We start from the raw sequence: 18435 nt of genomic DNA, 5'->3' as shown, positions 1-18435 counted from the left end.
CAATTTCTTGGATTTTACTTTTGCAAAACCCGGCATCATAAGCAAACTCACAGTCCTTCAAGTCGTGTGTGACTGGGATAAACTGACGTATCCATATCTGGCGCAGCACCATCAATGGAGCATAAGATGTACATCCCTATGGGCCCAAAAGTGGTAAACTTTGAAACTTACCACACCTATACATCATAGGTTTGATTCACATCCACGGAGTTTTCCAATCCACGTCTTCTTGTCTTATTCCTGCAAAGAAAGCCCTCCACTCATCTTTTCCTGGGTAACTCGGGCTCCACCCTGCCTGGTTGAATTCAAAGATGGGATTCTGAATCTTATTCCATGATTTTGAATATTTAACCGGAGGATAGTGGAACTGCGGTGGGCACTTCATATGACTAAGGATCCAGATATACAACAGCTGAGCACATCCTAGGAATCTCCCTGCTCCTTTTGATCTGCACAAGTTTAGCGCTCGGAAGGTTTCTGCAAGGATAGGTATTACGGGATTGACTCCCACCTCGATTCTGACGAATAGCTTGACCACCCGCTCTTCGATATATCCACTAACCGTAGGAAACAAGACCAAGTTAAATAAACATAGAGCCAATAGTGTTAGCTTCTTTTCTTCGTTACTTACTCTTTGCCGGAGATACAGGACATATTCTATCGGCAGACATGTATTTTCTCCCTTCTTTTTCACATGCTTCTCAATCTCATTAGCAGGTAGTTTACCTAAAAGAAGAGATAGGGCTCGCCTTAATGTAAGCCCATCGTCGTAGGAGTAAACCTCAATCTTCCCCTGCAGTGGTATTTGCAAAAGAACGTGGTATTCCTCGATAGTGGGAGTCAAGTCGACTGCATTAAAGGTGAAGCACCGATAAGCTGGATCCCAATGCTCGACTAGGGCTCTTAACGCTGAGAAATTGACTTGCACGTACAAGAGTTGTGCTATATGGCCATACTTTCTCGTGAACTGGGCTTTTCTGTCTGGTCTTAAGCCTTCCCACAACTGCTTCAGGACTTCTAATTGGTCGTCTGGGAATGTTAAGCGATGAAATGGTGTGGCGATGTTTCCCGACAAGGCGTCACCACAAATGTGTTGTGTGTTCTCTGACCACTGACGGACAGTCTCCTGGTCTTCCTCCTTCCAATCCTGGGTTGGAGTTTTACCGGAACTCATGCTTTAATTTTACTGCCAATATTAATGATTTAAGACTTTGAGTCAATTTTGGCACAATTGCAAAAAAGAAAAAAAATCTTAAAAGAAACAGAGAAAACCAAAAACACTGGAAATCTTTTGTTTTTTTATTTTAATATAAATAGTTATTAAGTAAAAATGGAAAATGATAAAAAAGGAAATACTTATTAAAACATAACTTAGGTTTTTTTTTAGCTTTTTTTTGCTTTTAAAACATGACCTGGATAAAACTCGACCCCAAAGATATAGCAAAGTAAGACATAAAACACACAGATAACATTTGTGCAAGATGATTGTGAAGGCAATGCTTAACGGGCAAACCTAGAGGAGAATAGGCCCCCAAATTTTCATATGCTCTCGCAATATGGTTAATTTGAGTGGAGATTTTCATGTACCTGCACGGGAATCGAGATTCCACGAAGGTCACACTACTCAGTCTCCGGTCTAGTCTTAAAGGTAAAGCCCGGGTAGGAGGCTTGTGAATTTGTGTGAAATGCATGATTATATAAAAAAACATTAAATAACAGAAAAATAACACAAAAAAATGACCAATAGAAAAAAAAAAGGATAAAAGATAAAACAAATGGCGTGACTCTCTAAAAGTCCCCAGTGGAGTCGCCAAGCTGTCGCAACGTCATCGCGACGCGGAGTGGCCGACGGTATCCCCTGAAGGGTCTCTTTCGAGATAGGGGTTTGGAGTCGCCACCAATCATATTTGAGGTGTGATTGGTCACCTATTTAAAAAAACGGACAAGATGGTCTGCGAAAATAGAGTTTTAGTTCGGAAGTCGATTTGTGTGTAGGGAAGGTGTTAGCACCCCACAACACCCGTTCGAAAACGGTACCACATTTTATCATAAATCATCCTATTGTTTTACTTGGTCTGGAAAGAAAAGAATTTTATATTTTTGTTTAAATGTCTCACAGTTTACTAATTCATATTTTGCAATAAAATATGAACCCAATAATTGTGAGTGACACGAAGACCATTAAGAAAAAGTTTATCACCTCGGGAATATTGGAAATTCCAATTTCCGTCCTTGGAGTTTTTGAAAAAATAGAAGAAGAAAAAATAAATAAATAAATAAAATGCGAAGAACTAGAATGGATGAGGAAAGAACTAGAATGCGAAGAGATGAGTCTGAAGGTGATGAAGAAGAGGGATACGGTGGGTTGTACACAGAGAGAAGGAAGAATGGGATTTAAGAGAAACAAAGTTTTTTTTCACTGACTTCAAGCCCTCTTCCCCCTTTAACTATCTTTTGCGTCCTTTTAAATACATCACTGGGCAACGGTATAATATGCTAAAAAAAGTAACTTAGAGGTAAAAGGGGAACAAACTGGAAAAGAAAGTAGGCCTTTGACGAGGCAAAAAAAAACTTTAAAAAAAAATCTTTTAAAAACGTTTTTTATTCTTAATAATTAAAAAAAAGTCAATATTTGCTAAAACTAAACTTTACCTTAAAACACAATTAAACATAAAAGCTTAGTCTAAAATCCAAATTAAAGATAAAATAAAACAATAAATAAATAAACAATGTAGTCGGGCCAAATACGGTGTTTACAGTGATCGCCTAAGAGCCTGCTTGAGGAACGCCCTCTTGAGTGGTGCCGACCTGATCCTCTTCGAGGTCGGAATAGTCAGAGTCCAGATCTCTGACGTACTTATCCACCAACGCTTGGGGGCCAGGGGTGCTGTTAGGCCCAGACGCCCATTGCTCAGCATACCTCTTCTTCAGACCACCGAGATCGATCTGAAGGTCAGGCATGTCGGAAGCAATGCCCTTCATGAGAAACTTGAAGCCCGCGTCAGAGAAGTCTTTGGCAAATCCATCGAAGTCAGGATGTTGCTTAAACGATTCCTCCAATAGGACTCCATTGTTGAGACGCTCATTCACCGTCTCCAGCTCGGCAGTCACATGCTTCAGCTCCTCCTCATTCGCTTCAAGCGCCTGGAGCATGTCGTCCTTCTCCTTGAGGAGTTGGAACTTCTCCTTCTCCAAGCCCTTGGTGATGGCATGGGCAGCTCGGAGCTGGGCCTTGCGTCTGTCCTCTTCATTCTTCAGCAGCTCGGCCTTGGCTTCCACCTCGGCCTTCAAAATTTCCACCTCAGAGTGAGCTTTCAGCAGCTCATCCTTCATGGTGGAAGAAGCAGCCTCCAAGGCAGCAGAGAACTCCTCTTTCTCTCTCGCTGCCAAAGCTTCCCTCCCATCCAGCTCGGCCTTCACGGCCAGAGCCGATTGAATGGAAGCAACAAACGCCTGAGAAAAGGTACAAAGAAGAAAGTTAGACCGAGCTACCTGTTAGGTAAATTGAGCAAAAATGAAGACACCAATTTTACCTCAGTGGCGTAGTCGATGGTCCTCTGCAGGACGGACCCCGGGTCACTTACAAATTTGGACGCTCTTCTGAGGCAGCGGTCCAAACTTGCAGCCGAGATGCGGGACACCTGGTCCCTCACCCCAGAACTTGACAGCTCGACTCTGAACCGTGCTGTCACGTCGGACGTCCCGCCCATCCTGGCCTCAGGATCGTCCACCCGATCTGCGAAGCTCGTAGGCAGGACCCCACGAGCTCCGACCTCCAAGGGGGAGGTGGTCTTCTTCTTCTTCCTCCTTCGCTTCAGAGGGACTTCCTCCCTCACCTCCTCGCCCAAGGGCGAGACGTCCACCGCCTCGGTCTGATCCCTGGGGCGCTTCTCCCTCGAAGGACCCCCAGAAGACTCCAGCTCGATCACTGGGGCTGGATCTTCCGAGGCTGGCCCTACCACAGCAGAAGTGGCAGGTTTCGAACTCTGGGCGGCCTCAAGAGCATGGGCTCGGCCCTTGGACTTGCGCTTCACGTTGCTTGCAAATCCGCAAACCATGGCTGCAAAACAAAAACAGGAGTCAACACAAAGTTAGAGGAAAAAGGGGGGGAACAAGCTCGGCATACCAAGTTCGGAGTTCGGCCTTGAGGATTCAATGGGACGAACTGCAGGGTTATAATCTAGCAGCCCGGACTCAAGCAGCAGCTTGTCGGTCACCAAGGTTCCGACCTTCCTACCCCTCGGAAAATGCTCCTTGTAATATTTCAACGTGTCGAAGGAGGCTTGTGTGAGCTCGGGGACTGGTCGGATTGAAACTGCACAAAGACAAAATCCGAGTCAGACCTGAATAACAAGAATGAAAGTTATCACAAAAGGTAAGAGCTACTCCGTACCTAGGTTCCAAACCTAGTGGGAACGTCAAAGAAGGAACGACCCGACTCGTCCTTTGCAAGTCATTCCCCGGAAGCGTAGAACCACTTCCTCACCCATCCTTTGATGGAGGTCGGCCCCTTAACTATACCGCCTGCGCCTTTCCTTGTGCACATATAGAACCGACCAGGCTTCTTAGCTATCCTTTTCGCTTCGAAGCACGCGAGGAGCTGGTCTACGTCCAACAGCTCGGCCTCTTCACTATCCCGAGCTCGTAGCCAAAAAAGGATGGCCAAAGCGAAAATGACACCCCACCCATTGGGGGCCACTTGAGCCGGAGCCAACCCAGTTCGGAAGAGAAATTCTTGGACAAAAGGGTGAAGGGGAAGTCTGAGGTCGTACTCAAACATTTTGAAGTAGAGAGTGACCCATTCCTCTGGAGGATTGTCAGCTCTCTCCCCCTCCTCCGGAATCCTAAGGAGGATGTTCTCAGGGATAGCGAACCCCCTACGAAGGGATCCGAGGTAGTGCTCAGGTATCCTAGAAGGGTATTCCAAACCCTGACCCGAGGTGGAGACATCACTATCCTCCCCGTCATCGGAGAACCTAAAGTTTTCTATCTCCTCGAGCTCGGACTCTAACCTACGAGCTAAATCCTCATCGGATCCTAAGTCGCTGCTAAAAGAGGACGACATGACAACTACGTTCGAAAGAGAAAGTGAGGGAAGAAACCGACCTACCAAGGGTTCGAGCTGCCTTCAGATCGAACTCCAAGAATTCAGGAAACGTAAGGTATGACCTGAAGGATTGGGGGTATTTATAGCTCGTCGGAAAAATTTCCCCACCGTACACGTGCAATCAACGAGCGGCCAGGATCCCCCCGAACATCCGAAGCGTCGGAATATTTGAATAATCCGACGATAAATCCACCGCAACGGTTATATTTTTCCACGAATAGGAAGTCGCCACGCGTCCAAAGCAAGTCGAATGAACTTCTCTGCCAGGTCGAAATCGGACCAGACAGAGAGGGGGCCAATGTTTGGGGAAGAGAATACCCTGGACACGTGGAGGACCCCTATTGGTGCTCCAAGATGACTCGTGAGTCATGCCTAGCTCGGACCGCCGAGATCACCACCACTAGTGTTGACAGATGCTAAGTATGAGGGCCGAGGTGAACCTGGCCGAGGTCCGATCTACCGGGATGCTCGGTGGGGGCCGATGTGAGCTACTGTCAACGACGTGATTATCGGGTGTAACCGTCGGTCCCGAGATTACCGGGTGTAACCGACGGTCCCGAGATTACCGGGTGTAACCGTCGCGAGATTAGCGGGACTACCACCCATAAGTAGAGGACCTCACTCCACGATCAGGTACGATAATTTCTGACCTCGAACTAAACTGAGAATCTAACCTATACTGACTTGATCGTCGGAGTGCTCACCTTTTTGTGCAGGTCCGCCCAAGTACTCAGATCGGTCCGGAGGCCGAGTTCGAGCTGCAATCTGAAACACATTGTTGTGCATATCCTTGCATAAACAGGGGGAATCAGGCGATGTAAAGAAAAGAAGATCGATTTAGAGGTTCCAGTGGCGTGGTTGAAAAATTAAAATTTTAGTAAAACTAGTCTTTTAAAAGTGTTTTGAGTGAAAAATAAATAAATAAGATATAGATAAAAAAAAAATTTCAAATCTCCATTCTTATTATTTTTTATTATTTTAAAAATTATGTTAAAGCAAAATTCACTCATAAATTTAAAAAATTGTAGCCAACTGTGTACAAATAAGAAAAAACTGAAAAAAAAAAAGATGGTAACTTAAGATGGCATATTTTATTTATTAAAAAAAAAATCCTCATTCTACTTGTATTCTGCTCAGAGCTCATCTCCTTGAAAATCAGTTCAACTTCATGTAGTCAATCTTTCCATCCAAACCTGCTTTATCAATCTTCATATCGAGTTGTTCTGTTGATTTTTCCTCAACTCTGAGCTCTGAAAAAGCTATGTCCACTTCGCGATTCCTTCTCGTTCTCCATCTTCAGCAAATTAACCACTCGGAGGCGTCGATTTCAAATGATGCTCCACGAATCCCTACTTCGCCTGCTACAATTTCTCCCTCCTCTAATGCTAGGGCTTCGGCGATGTCTGCATCCAGGTACGCATAGCGACATTTATGCTTGGATTTGTATGCATAGCGACAGACGATTTGATCTCGTATTTTTACATGGATTGGAATTCCTGTTTATTTATTTATTTCTTAGTACCTCGTGGTTGCCTCTGCACTTCTGTGTAATTTTCCAAATAATTTTCATAGTTCTTCAAATCTGTAGTTTAGTTTGGCTAATCGGAATAGTAGACAGGAGATTCGTTTCAGGCCTTTTTTACTCACTAGGAGTAGGTTTATTCCATTGAAGAGGAATATGTCATATTTTTTAATCTCCTTCTTTAAATCATTGGTATAGCTACAGAATCCTCTTCCAGATTCGTTTTGAAAGGAGCTTTCATTCCGGGAGAAATTATTAAAAAAAAAAAAATTAGAGTTTTGTTTACAGTTTTCTTTTTATTTCGAAAAACATAATCATTTTATTCTAGTATTATAAGAAATTATAAAAACTCAGATAAAGAAGAAGAATAGAAGCCTAATAAAGTTAAAATGATGTAATTTGAAGTATTAATTCTTTGAAAAAAAAAATAATAAAAAATAAAAATTGAAAAAGTAAAAAAGCAAAAACGAAATAAGAATGTGCTGCAATTTTATCTGACATGTGAAACTGAAACAAGTACATGTAATCTTGAATTTGTCAAGACTTTCTTCAAACTTTCGTTTGGAATACTAAAAAAAAATACAAAAAATCACTCCATATATCAGAGCCAGGTTTCGATCCTGGGACCTGTGGTTACGGCCCACCACGCTTCCGCCACTCTGATTTGAATATTATATAATTAATTTTTTATGTATTAATAAATTAAAAAAAAATGAGAGAGAAATAATTGATGGTCTCGATCTATGATCATAGTTTTCAGGATTTCATTTCAAATCTGTTCTCCTGCTTCCTTTTCAGTCGTTCAGTTTGTTGTATTGGCCTTCTTCTCTTTCTCATTTGTGACTTGTGACTCCATTGCTGTGTTTGTGCTATGTTCTATCATTGTTACTTTTTTATACTTTCAGATGTTCGTGTTATAGCTGGTGATAGGAACCAAAACAAAACAATTTAATTTGTATATGTATCAGTGTTAAGGTATTTATAAAAGAATAAATTTATCATAATCCATCCGCCTAAGCTTTTGAGTTTATTCTACTAAAAAACTTTTGGATTTATTGGTGATTTAACATAGTGCCAGAGAGTCCAATAATTTCATTTCCTTCCCATTTCATATTTATTACCACTTGTTGGTCCTTGTGCAAATTTCTAAGCCGGCCACTAATGAAACTAATGAAGGAAGTGTTAAGGTATTTATAAAAGATTAAATTTATTGATTGATGATTTAACAATAAACACATATATTTGAGCTTGCAAGCTCCTCTGCCTAAAACCCCTCCCAACTTACTCTATTTGTAACCACTATATTAACAAACTCCTTAATTAATGGTTAATATGCTGATATAATATCCTAATAATATTTCTAACGTTTTCCTAGAAGCTGCTTGCTTGTTCCTCTACTCGTTAAGTTAATTGCAGTTTTATGGTGTGTGTGTTAGCAGGCCAGAAGAGTGGCAGAGTTACTATCCTGAATTGCATTAGAAGAACAGTCTGTCTTCATAGTCCTCTGCCTTATATACATTTCTATTGTACCATTGAAGAGATTAAGTCTCCTTAGACTTCCCAAACTTGTACATTTATGGAAGACAAACTTGCAAGCAACCCATCATTCCTCAACTTAGAAGTCCTCAAGGTAGAAGAATGCGGTCGATTAAATCTTTTATTTCCGTCGTCATTCTCCCTCCACAACTTGAAGTCTATCAGAATAGTTCCCTGTCATGGATTGGTTCACTTGATGAATTCATAAGTAGCTAAAACCCTGGTGAAACTGCAAGAGATGCGTTTATCTTCTTGCAAAAAGATTCTACCATAATTGCAAAAGGAGAAGGAGGTGAAGAAGAGGATGAAATCGTTTTCAGCCAATTGAAGATTTTGGAGCTCTTCAACTTACCCAATTTATCAACCTTTCATTTTGGGAAAAGCAGTTTTAAGTTGCCGTGCCTGGGAAAAGTGGTTGCGAAGAAATGCCCTGAAATGAAAGCATCTTCTGGTGGAGTTGTGAGCACGCCTGAACATTACTGGTATGTCAAATGTGGATCAGACGAGGGATTTTGGACAAGCAACGTCAATGCCACCATCAACCGGCTATGGTATGATGGCCATGACACTAGCCTTCAGAGTTTGTTTATTGAACAGGTATGTGTCTATTGATTCTACAAATTTTTATTGCATGATTTTACTTCTATGCATAAATCATTTGTATGATTTTACTTAGGGGGGTGAGAAACTGGTTTGGTCGGGTGGGATCGGTTTTCATGTAAAAGGAGAAAACCGACTCGGTTTGATTTAGTGGTGAAGAAACCGAACTGATTCAGGTCGCTTTATGGCTGGTTTTTCTTTTACTTATGTTGAATTGAATTGGAAAACTAAGTGGTATCACGGGATATAGTCCTAATAGATATTTTTTTTTTCAAATGTACAAAAATCAACTTTTAATATCAGAGCCAAGTTTCGATCCTGGGACCTGTGGGTTATGGGCCCACCACGCTTCCGCTGCGCCACTCTGATCTGAATATTACATTTTTATTATTTTACTTTGTCTAACAAACCTAAACAAAATTAAAAAAAAAAAGAAATAATTTATGGTCTGGATCTATGATCACAGGTTATAGGATTTCAATTTAGATCTGTTCTGCGTTCCTTTTCAGTCGTCCAGCTTGTTCTATTGGCCTTCTTCTCTTCCTCATTTTTGACTTGTGACTCCATTGCTGCGTTTGTGCTACTATCCTTCTTACTTCTTATGGTGCATTGGCTGCGTGTTCAAACTGATTTTTCTTTTTTTGTTTTCTTTACTCAAGCAAACGATCTTTTTATAGTACTTTCATCTGTGCATGTTCATGTTATAGTTGGTAATAGGAACAAAACAAAACAATTTTATTTTGTAATTTGTATATATATCTATGTTAAGGAATCTATAGAAGATTAAATTATCCGTTAACTTAAGATTTTGGTTTGATTAGTAATTTAACATAATATTAGAATAAGATGTCCTATGGTATAATCTCTGGTTGTAATGTCACATTTTTCCTTCATTTAATCTTAATTAATTTAACATTAAACCTACATATATGTACCAGAGTTAGCAATGCGTACAAATTTTTTAGTTTTATTTTAAAGTATAAAAACTATAAAAATGAATTAGCTTTTTTTTTTTTACTAGAAAAATGAATAAGTTAGTTAGAACTTATAATATAAGTTAATTTCATAAAAAATCAAGAGGTCAATGTCATAATTAAATTAAAATTAATTATCAGAATAATACCAATTCAAAAAGCACATCTATTTGATAATAATTTTTCATTTTTCTAATAATCAAAATATCTAATTGTGAAATGGTTCCATCCTCCCAAAAACAAGTTTCGGAGTCGTGGAACATTTTAAAAACTTGGAACAGAACGGGTAACCTGAAGGGATAGTTTTTCAACGGCTCATTATGGATGTGCCTTTAACCCACAAATTGTTGCGTATTCAAAAGAATGAGGCCTATGCCTAGCCCTATGTCACAAGGATTTTGTTTCAAAAGGAAATGCCACAGCCACTTATCTAACATAGAGACCTTATTACGAAGTTTTGTTGGGTTTGTAAGGTGTGCAAACAAAGTTCCACATTGGTCCGGGAGTGATTCATGGTATATAAGGAAGAACAATTATATCTATTGGTATGAGACGTTTCAGGTGAAACCAAAAGCAAAGTCGTGAGGGCAAAGTTTTAGGTCTTTCATAAATAACAAAACAATTCCAATAATTTTGTAGTAAGAACAAAGAAAAAGTTTTAGTACGAAGAGTTAAATATAATATTGATGTAAATTGAGATATGCTTAATTACGTTGTTACTTTTGTATGCTCATAATGATTATAAATCCTAAGATAGAAAAGTTAGGCTCATTGTTCATTTGATTGACTTGATTAACAGAAAAATGTTACTAAATCTTAATCACGTTTATTATAATAATTATTATTATTAACGAGAGTGTTTTTTTTTCAGGATTTTCAACCAACCATTCAACTACTCTTTCATCAAAATTTTTATTGTTATAATCCAAGCAGCGTATAAGAATGTACAACAAACGATTGAGATAATTGATCACCCGCGAAAAAGTCGACAATGAAAAGCAAAAATGAAAGGAGAGACTAGAGAGAAGATAAATATCATTACGTTGGCTTTGCAAAGGGAAATCAAGTGAAATAAGATACCAACATGAGTATACTTCCCGAGGCACCTTACTCTTTCTTTCGGGATCTCGATCATCTATCTCTACATTTGTTGTATTAAAAAAGTAAAATAAAAGATGAGATTCTTTGAATTAGTAGCAATGTTGATAGGAGGACCATTGGTCTTAAAACAAAAAGAAGAAAAAAAAATCAAGTTTTTTATTTATTGTTTCCATTTTTTTTCCTCAAGATAAAAAAAATTATACTTATAAAAAAATATTGAAAACATTACTTCTCCAACGATAGTTAATACCGGTAAGATAATTATTACCATTAGAGCATGTTGAAAAGTACTTTTGAAGTGCTTCAAAAATTATGTGTAGATTTTCTAGCAGTTTGAATTGTAGAATTATTTTAAGATTTGTTTTATGAAATCTGAAGCCATGCACTGCCAAAACTTATGCATCTGTGGAAGGGAAGGTCACATAAGAAAGCCCCATTGCCTCAAAGTTTGGAATAATTTTATAGAGACAATTGTTTTGGACTTGGACAGGCAAATTAATAATTACTTGGATTTAGAACTGAAGACTAGATATGAACTGTTAGTGTCAGAATTTGAATTGGTGGAGCAAAGTTGATATAAGAAAAGCAACATGATAGAATATATTGTCTTTATGATAAATAAGTCACTTTGGTGGAAATAAGAGATGAGGTTCTTTGAATGGGTGGGGCAAATTAGTTGATAAGAAAGCAAAATATGACGAATATTTGGCATCATGAAATATGCCATTTTATGCCAAAACAATTGTTTTCGACAGAGTTGAATTTAGAAAAGTTCGACATTGCTATCGGTATTGAATCTAGGATGGTTATGCACAAATTAGGGTTGTCTAGAACGTTGTATCTGAAGATGGAATCAGGAAGTTGTTTGGATGATTGGATAGAAATACTGCTAAAGAGGTGTGAAGAGCTGCAATTAGTAGGATCAATTGGTGCAAGAGTTCTAACCTTTGAGTTAGTTGAAAATGAGTGTTCACATTTGAAGCATCTCCACCTTTTTAAAAATCGAGAATTTCAACATTTAATCCACCAACAGAACAAGCCTTTACGAAAAACTTTATCCAATTTGGAGGACCTACAACTTCGCTGTTTGGAGAATTTGGAAAGTATAATTGATGGGCATGGGCATGTCACAGAACTTGCTTTCAACAAGTTGAGGAGTGTAGATGTGGAGTATTGTCATAAAATGGGAACTCTGTTTTACAACTGCATGGTGGATGACATTTTGAATCTTGAAGACATTTTTATTTATGGGTGTGAGATGTTGGAATATTTGATCACTGTGACGATGGAAAGCAAAGAGACAACCGCCACTATTGAGTTTCCGCACTTGAAATCTTTAGAGCTACGTTTCGTACAACGGGTTCGAGGTTTCTGCTCCAAAATGGATCAAATTGGCAATGAGAGTTCATTCTTCAGTGAAGAGGTAAATTTCAACGTCATTTTCACAATACACCTAACTTTTTCTTCTTACTGTCGTTTCTTCTCTTATAATGGCTCTGCATTTTTTTTTTTTACTTCCTTTTAAAATTTATAGTTTAAATTTTAGTTAAATTAAAATTTTGGTACCTATAATTTTTATAAATTTCAATTTGGTTCCTATTGTTATAAAAATTGTAATTTTTGTTTTGGGTTAGTTTCTACGAGATTTGGGTTTAGTTTCAATTTAGTTACAACTTCAAAAATCATCCACCCATCACCACATTGACACTTTTTTATGCAACTATCAAATAATGTTCTCTATTTGTCTAACAGTATTAGTTGGGTTCACTAAAAAAAATGTATTATTTGGTTGTATTAGAATTTAGAGTTGAGTAAAAAAAAATATAATATAATCTATATACGAATTTTTTGAAGGGGTGAAACACAATTTATAGATGATATATGAGATTTAACCAAATTGTAGGGTTAAAAAAATTAGAATTAATTCCGAACTATAAATTAAAATTTCTAAAACTATAAAGACTAAATAGAAACTATATCGACTAGTTAGAAACTTCTAAAATTATAAGGATAAAATTGAAACTATATCCCAAACCACAGGGACCAAAATTACAATTTAACCTTAAATTTCTTCGCTTACACTCTCTAACTTATTGTTGATGCAGTTAATTTTTACAATTGTAATTATGAAAATTAATGTTTTTCTTTTTATTTATCACTTATCAATTTATCCAGTAAACTACTATGGGGCTCATGTAGCCCATGTTGGATTAATCGTATTTTGTGCTAGAGCAATGAACCTATTCGAAGTGGCTCATTTCGTACCGGAGAAGTCCATGTATGAAAAATGATTAATTTTAATTACTTCCCACCTAGCTACTCTAGGTTGGGGGTTAGGTAGGTCCTGGTGGGGAAGTTATAGACACCTTTCCGTACTTTATGTCTTGAGTACTTCACTTAATTTCCTCTACAATATTGGATTTTGGCGGTATTTATCATGCACTTCTGGGACCCGAGACCCTTGAAGAATCTTTTCTATTCTTCGTTTATGTGTGGAAAGATAGAAATAAAATGACTACCATTTTAGGTATTCGCTTAATCTTGTTAGGTATAGGTGCTTTTCTTCTAGTATTCAAAGCTCTTTATTTTGGGGGCGTATATGATACCTGGGGAGATGTAAGAAAAATTACCAACTTGACCCTTAGCCCCAAGTGTTATATTTTAATTTTGTGATGGATAAATAATGTTGGGTGTTGTGATGAAACTAATAAAGATAAAAGATTTTTAGAATTTCTGGAAGGGAAACTTTTCTTTTGACGATTTTTCAATTTGTTTGAGTAATTTAAATGACTATTAAGTATATGTTCTTCTTAGCATGCTTTTATACGAGTACAATAAACAACGATGATAGTGATTGTTGTCCTGGCTAAATTGTCAAATTATATACGTAAATTGTAGGTATTGCTTCCTAATTTGGAGGATTTGATAATTACAATGGCAGATAATTTGAAGATGATATGGCAAAACGTACTTGTTCCTATTTCATTTTCCAAACTCAAAAGGGTAGAAATTGATTCATGTAATAATGTTGAAAAAGCTTTCCCTCCAAATATAACGACCATACTTACCTGCCTTCAATCCTTAACCGTTATGAATTGTAATTTATTGAAATGTATATTTGAATTGCAAGAGCCCAATACGACAGAAAAAAGTATTGTGCTCTCCAATTTGAGGTATTTGAAATTATATAATTTGCCAAGCCTAGAGTATGTATGGAGCAAGGATTCCAGTGAGCTTTCGAGTTTTGAAAATATGGAAAGCTTGTTCATTCAAGGATGTCCAAATCTTAAAAGAGCATATTCAATCAAAGTTCTTAAGCAACAAAAAGAGCTGGGAATAGATTTCAACCAATTGAAAGAGATTCTTGAGAAGGAAAAGTTGTCAGTACATATGATGGATTCAAATCAATTTCAGACTTCCCAGGTAATTCTACATCATGTTAGAATATTTTGTCAAATAATTTTTTGTCTCTCAACGCTTTAGAAACAGATTTCAAGCTAAGTTTGATAGTTTTTATTTTTCTAAATGACCAGGCTGGGACTACACAATTGCAAGATGGTCTGGAGTTGTTTCCCAAGCTTAAAACTCTTAAACTATATGGTTATTTGGACTACAACTCAACTCATCATTTGCCAATGGAAATGTTTCGAATGGTACACAATCTTGAAGAGTTTGAAGCAAGAAGGATGTTTATTAAAGAAATATTCCCAAATGAGAGATTGATGAATGTTGAAGAACAAAAGATCAATACAAGATTTGAGCCTTCTAGATTGGGTCTATACGAATTGCCCAAGCTTAAGCATTTCTGGAAGGATGAGTTCAAGAGTAGTTCATCACTTCAAAAATTGTATGATCTAATCATATCAGGATGTGGAGTATTGGATATGTTAGTGCCGTCGTCAGTATCTTTTACAAACTTGTGGAGGCTTGAGGTGAATAAATGTCATAGACTGACCCATTTGCTAAATCCTTCGGTGGCTAAAACCTTGGTGCAACTTACATGGTTGTGTTTAAAAGAATGCAAAAGGATGACGACTGTAATTGCAAGAGAAGTTGTTGAAGATCAAGGAAATGATGAAATTGTATTCCACAAATTATACATTTTAGAACTTGAGGATTTGTCCAAATTGACCAGCTTTCATTCTGGAAACTGCAACATCAGATTTCCGTGCTTGGGAAGTGTAGATATTAGGAGTTGTCCTGAAATGAAAGCTTTTTCTCCTGGAATCACAAGCACGCCTAACTTACTAGTTGGAGATATTAAGACTGAAGGTTCCTTTAGCCGGTATGGAATATCAGGTTCAAATGGCCGGCATGTAAATACTACAGAAGTTGTTGAAGATATCAATGGTATTATCCGACAAGTTTGGGAGGACGATTATGACGATGGGATTCAATATCTGTTTACGGAAAAGGTTAGTACCTCTTTGGGTATTTCCATGGATAATAAAGTGATGATCTTCAATTATGACTTCAATCAAAACTGCTGATTTTTCGTTGTTGCACTAATTAATATGTGTTGGTGTGATTTAATGCAGAATTTGGAGGAAGACCAAATATCCGATCATCCTTCTTCTCAATGATTTTCGGTTTCGGGATGATGCAAAAGGATGACTACTATTATTAGTGTGGTAAGAAAAGTCTTTCATAATTTTTCTAAATTGATATTGCATTATGATGGATTGAACTATGTAGATATTGAGAGTTAACTGTGCTGAAATGAAGGATTTTTTCTCATGAAATTGTAAGCATGTCTCGTTTAAAATTCTAAAATATTTGATTATATGGTGACAATAAATAACATTTCCTCCCAAAAGATTCATAGATACAAGCTTAGCTTGAGAGGGTGATCGTGATAGTGCCATTGGTTCTATGTAATATGGATTTGGTGTGATTTTGTTGTGAATGTATTAAATTCAGAGTTTGGAGGAAAAGCAAATCAGATTGATGGGTCATTAATTATTTAATAATTTGATCCACAATGAAGGTCAGTCACACTTGAATTCCCTGTATATGCTAAACACTTCCAATAACCCATCAGCCATCACACTTATGCATAATATAAGTAATTGGTAATGAAGTTGTGGAATACGACTTTGGCTGGGAACTGGAAATTTTTTGTTGTACTATATAATTTAATTGCTTATAAATTGTATTTAATGGCAGGATTGAGATTGGGAGATTGCAACAAGTTAGGGAAGATGTTGGATAGTTCCATTTGGGGTGATTGAAGATTTAAAGACACTGCTCCTACTTCAACAAACAATTTGGGGATTATTTTTGTCTTCGTTCAGCGTTGCTACGCCGCTTCTAGGTTGGATAGATCTAACGTTGCCTTTAATAATTCAAGATAATTGGTAAATACTTTCCATTCTATCCTATCCTACGGTGCATTGTTTGAGTGGAAAGAAACAACCGTATGTTTTAAGATGTCTGTCAAGTCCGTCGATTTCTTTGGGATGTGTTTATTTCAAATAAGTTTCTAATGATATCAGAATTATTGTTTCTTCTAAGACGTCTAAATCATCCTTATTTTGTAATTATGACATTACTATGCTTGAATTGAACTGAGGTGCTGTTGTTTCTAATATATTATTTTTCATTGCAATAGTATATTTATCTAAAAAAAATTTATAATTTAATAAGAATACTAGAATAAAAGTGCAGATTATTATTATTAAGAGAAATTGTATTGGGTAGCTAAACTTTTATACATATTTACAAAAATGTCAACCACTTTTCTATTTTGTAAATGTGGAAAAATATTTGAATTTTTATTATTCCAGTTTTACTCTTATAATATCTGATATACACCCGATGTATATCTGATATACGCCCGATGGATGTATATCTGATATACGCCCGATAGATGTATATCTGATAAACGCCAAATATATCTCTGATATACTTCCGATCTACATCTGACGTACATCCGAGGTGTCTCTGATATACATACGTATTATACATCTAATATACTGATGTACCTAAATTTATGATATACTAAATATATTTGTAATGATATACCTATGTATATCTTATCTGATATATATCCAATGTATATCTGATGTACATCTAGTGGCATACTAAATATATTTGTAACCGATATCTGATATACATCAGTAGATATCAGTAGATCACAGATGCATCAATGTTAGATATCACTAGATGTCATGGTTATATCAATGGTAAATTAGAGACATTTTAAGTATATATCATAGATGCATCAAAGTTATATTAGTGGTAAATCATATAATCATATGAGAAGTTATATTAGTAGATATCATGGTTATATCAGTGGTAAATTAAAAGACTTATCGAATATATATCACAGATATATAAGTGTTATATCAGCATAGTAAATCAATGGTAAATTATATAATCATATAAGAACTTATATCAGTAGAAATCATAGTTATATCATACGTATATTAGTAGTAAATCATATTAGAAGTTATATTGGTAGATTCATAGATATATCAGAAGTAAATTAATTGTATAAGTATTATATTTGTGGTATATCAAAGTCATATCAATAATATATTACATATATATTAGTGGTAAATCAATAAATAGTAAATAATATAATCATATAAGAAGTTATATTAGTAGATATCTATTAGTAGATATCTGAGTTATATCAATGATATATCAGTTGTATATCAGTAGTAAATCAGATGTATATCAAGTATATATATATATATATATATATATCAATCAGTGCTATATCAATGGTATATCAATGCTAAAGGTAAATTTGACATTTTATTATTGGACCTCCATTTTTTCTAAAGTTTTGCTATATTTGCAAATCTAAAATGTAGATGTTAAATTTGTTATTTCCTTCAACTTTTTTGCCATATTTGCAACTGACCCTATTATTAATTAGGTTGTAGATACCGTAAAAAAAAAAATTAGGACGTAGATTTGGAATTTTAAAATTATACAAAAGAACAAGGTTTGGGTGTTGACACCTAAGATTCGGATTCGAGCTTTTCTGTCTCGAATTTCGATTTTAGTGTTATTCATCCCAGATAACAAGCTTGGATTATAGGAATCCAATGACATCGCTGCATTGATTATAAGGCACACTGCATTGAGATTGAACTTTATTATCTTAATGCTGAAATGGGAAGTAGAGAAGCTCTGTCTAGTCCAACTAAATCCACACGCTCTGTTTTATGGTGCAACGCAGTGGAATTTGTTCCATCGCAGCAATCGTACATTTTCTAACTATAAAATACATTTTCTAACTATAAAATACATTTTCTAAATAAGAATATTCTAGAATATCTAACAGTGCGTTTAGTTGGTAATAAAAAACAAAAATTTGAAAATAAGGGATTGAATGAAAATCAGAGTTATAGGTATTTCAAACTCAGATCTATTCTTCTTCTTCTTTTTGGAATTCTCTGAAAAAGAAATTGTTGATTCCTGGCTTCCACAACAGTCTTTGAATTCTTCAAATACCGCTTCTCGTTCAACGCCACCTTCAAATTATCGGACACTCTCATCATCAAATTCTCAGTTTTCTTAAATTTGATCCGTAAATCTCTAATGAGCAGTCTTCAATTCATCCCTCTCAGCACACAGAATTC

General features: G+C 36.5%; 1 protein-coding gene and 1 long non-coding RNA gene across 4 annotated transcripts; both read left to right on the top strand.

Annotated features, from left to right (window-relative positions):
* Positions 1-6139: 6139 nt before the first annotated feature.
* On the top strand, positions 6140-10968 carry LOC111018798 (uncharacterized). Of its 2 annotated transcripts, XR_015792645.1 has the most exons (3): positions 6202-6520; positions 8069-8762; positions 10611-10968. It is a non-coding gene; the product is annotated as an uncharacterized LOC111018798 (long non-coding RNA). The 2 variants fall into 2 exon arrangements; XR_002602446.2 differs by lacking the exon at positions 10611-10968 and having other exon boundaries at positions 6140-6520; positions 8069-9127.
* A 614-nt stretch (positions 10969-11582) lies between these two features.
* LOC111018819 (uncharacterized) lies at positions 11583-16402 on the top strand. Of its 2 annotated transcripts, none has more exons than XR_015792669.1 (5): positions 11583-12263; positions 13739-14263; positions 14374-15255; positions 15379-15827; positions 16007-16402. XR_015792669.1 is itself a non-coding variant. In XM_022295066.2 (5 exons), exons 1-4 carry the CDS (start codon positions 11643-11645, stop codon positions 15421-15423), a joined length of 2073 nt encoding a protein of 690 aa, XP_022150758.1. In that variant the 5' UTR covers positions 11583-11642; the 3' UTR covers positions 15424-15471; positions 16007-16402. The 2 variants fall into 2 exon arrangements, 1 of the variants encoding a protein (XP_022150758.1); XM_022295066.2 differs by having other exon boundaries at positions 15379-15471.
* The last annotated feature ends 2033 nt before the right edge of the window (positions 16403-18435 follow it).

Source organism: Momordica charantia (assembly GCF_013281855.1).
Source record: "Momordica charantia cultivar OHB3-1 chromosome 8 unlocalized genomic scaffold, Mcharantia_2.0 BLBB01000008.1, whole genome shotgun sequence".
NCBI classification, from domain to species: Eukaryota; Viridiplantae; Streptophyta; class Magnoliopsida; order Cucurbitales; family Cucurbitaceae; genus Momordica; species Momordica charantia.
Note: the sequence above shows the minus strand (reverse complement) of the source record. Positions and strands in the feature narration are given on the sequence as shown.

Coding starts and splice junctions, on each gene's coding strand:
- LOC111018819 (XM_022295066.2), top strand. CDS start 11,643: ATGGTTATGCACAAATTAGGGTTGTCTAGAACGTTGTATCTGAAGATG. Junction 14,264..14,373: donor ATCAATTTCAGACTTCCCAG/GTAATTCTACAT, acceptor CTAAATGACCAG/GCTGGGACTACACAATTGCA. Junction 15,256..15,378: donor AATATCTGTTTACGGAAAAG/GTTAGTACCTCT, acceptor GATTTAATGCAG/AATTTGGAGGAAGACCAAAT.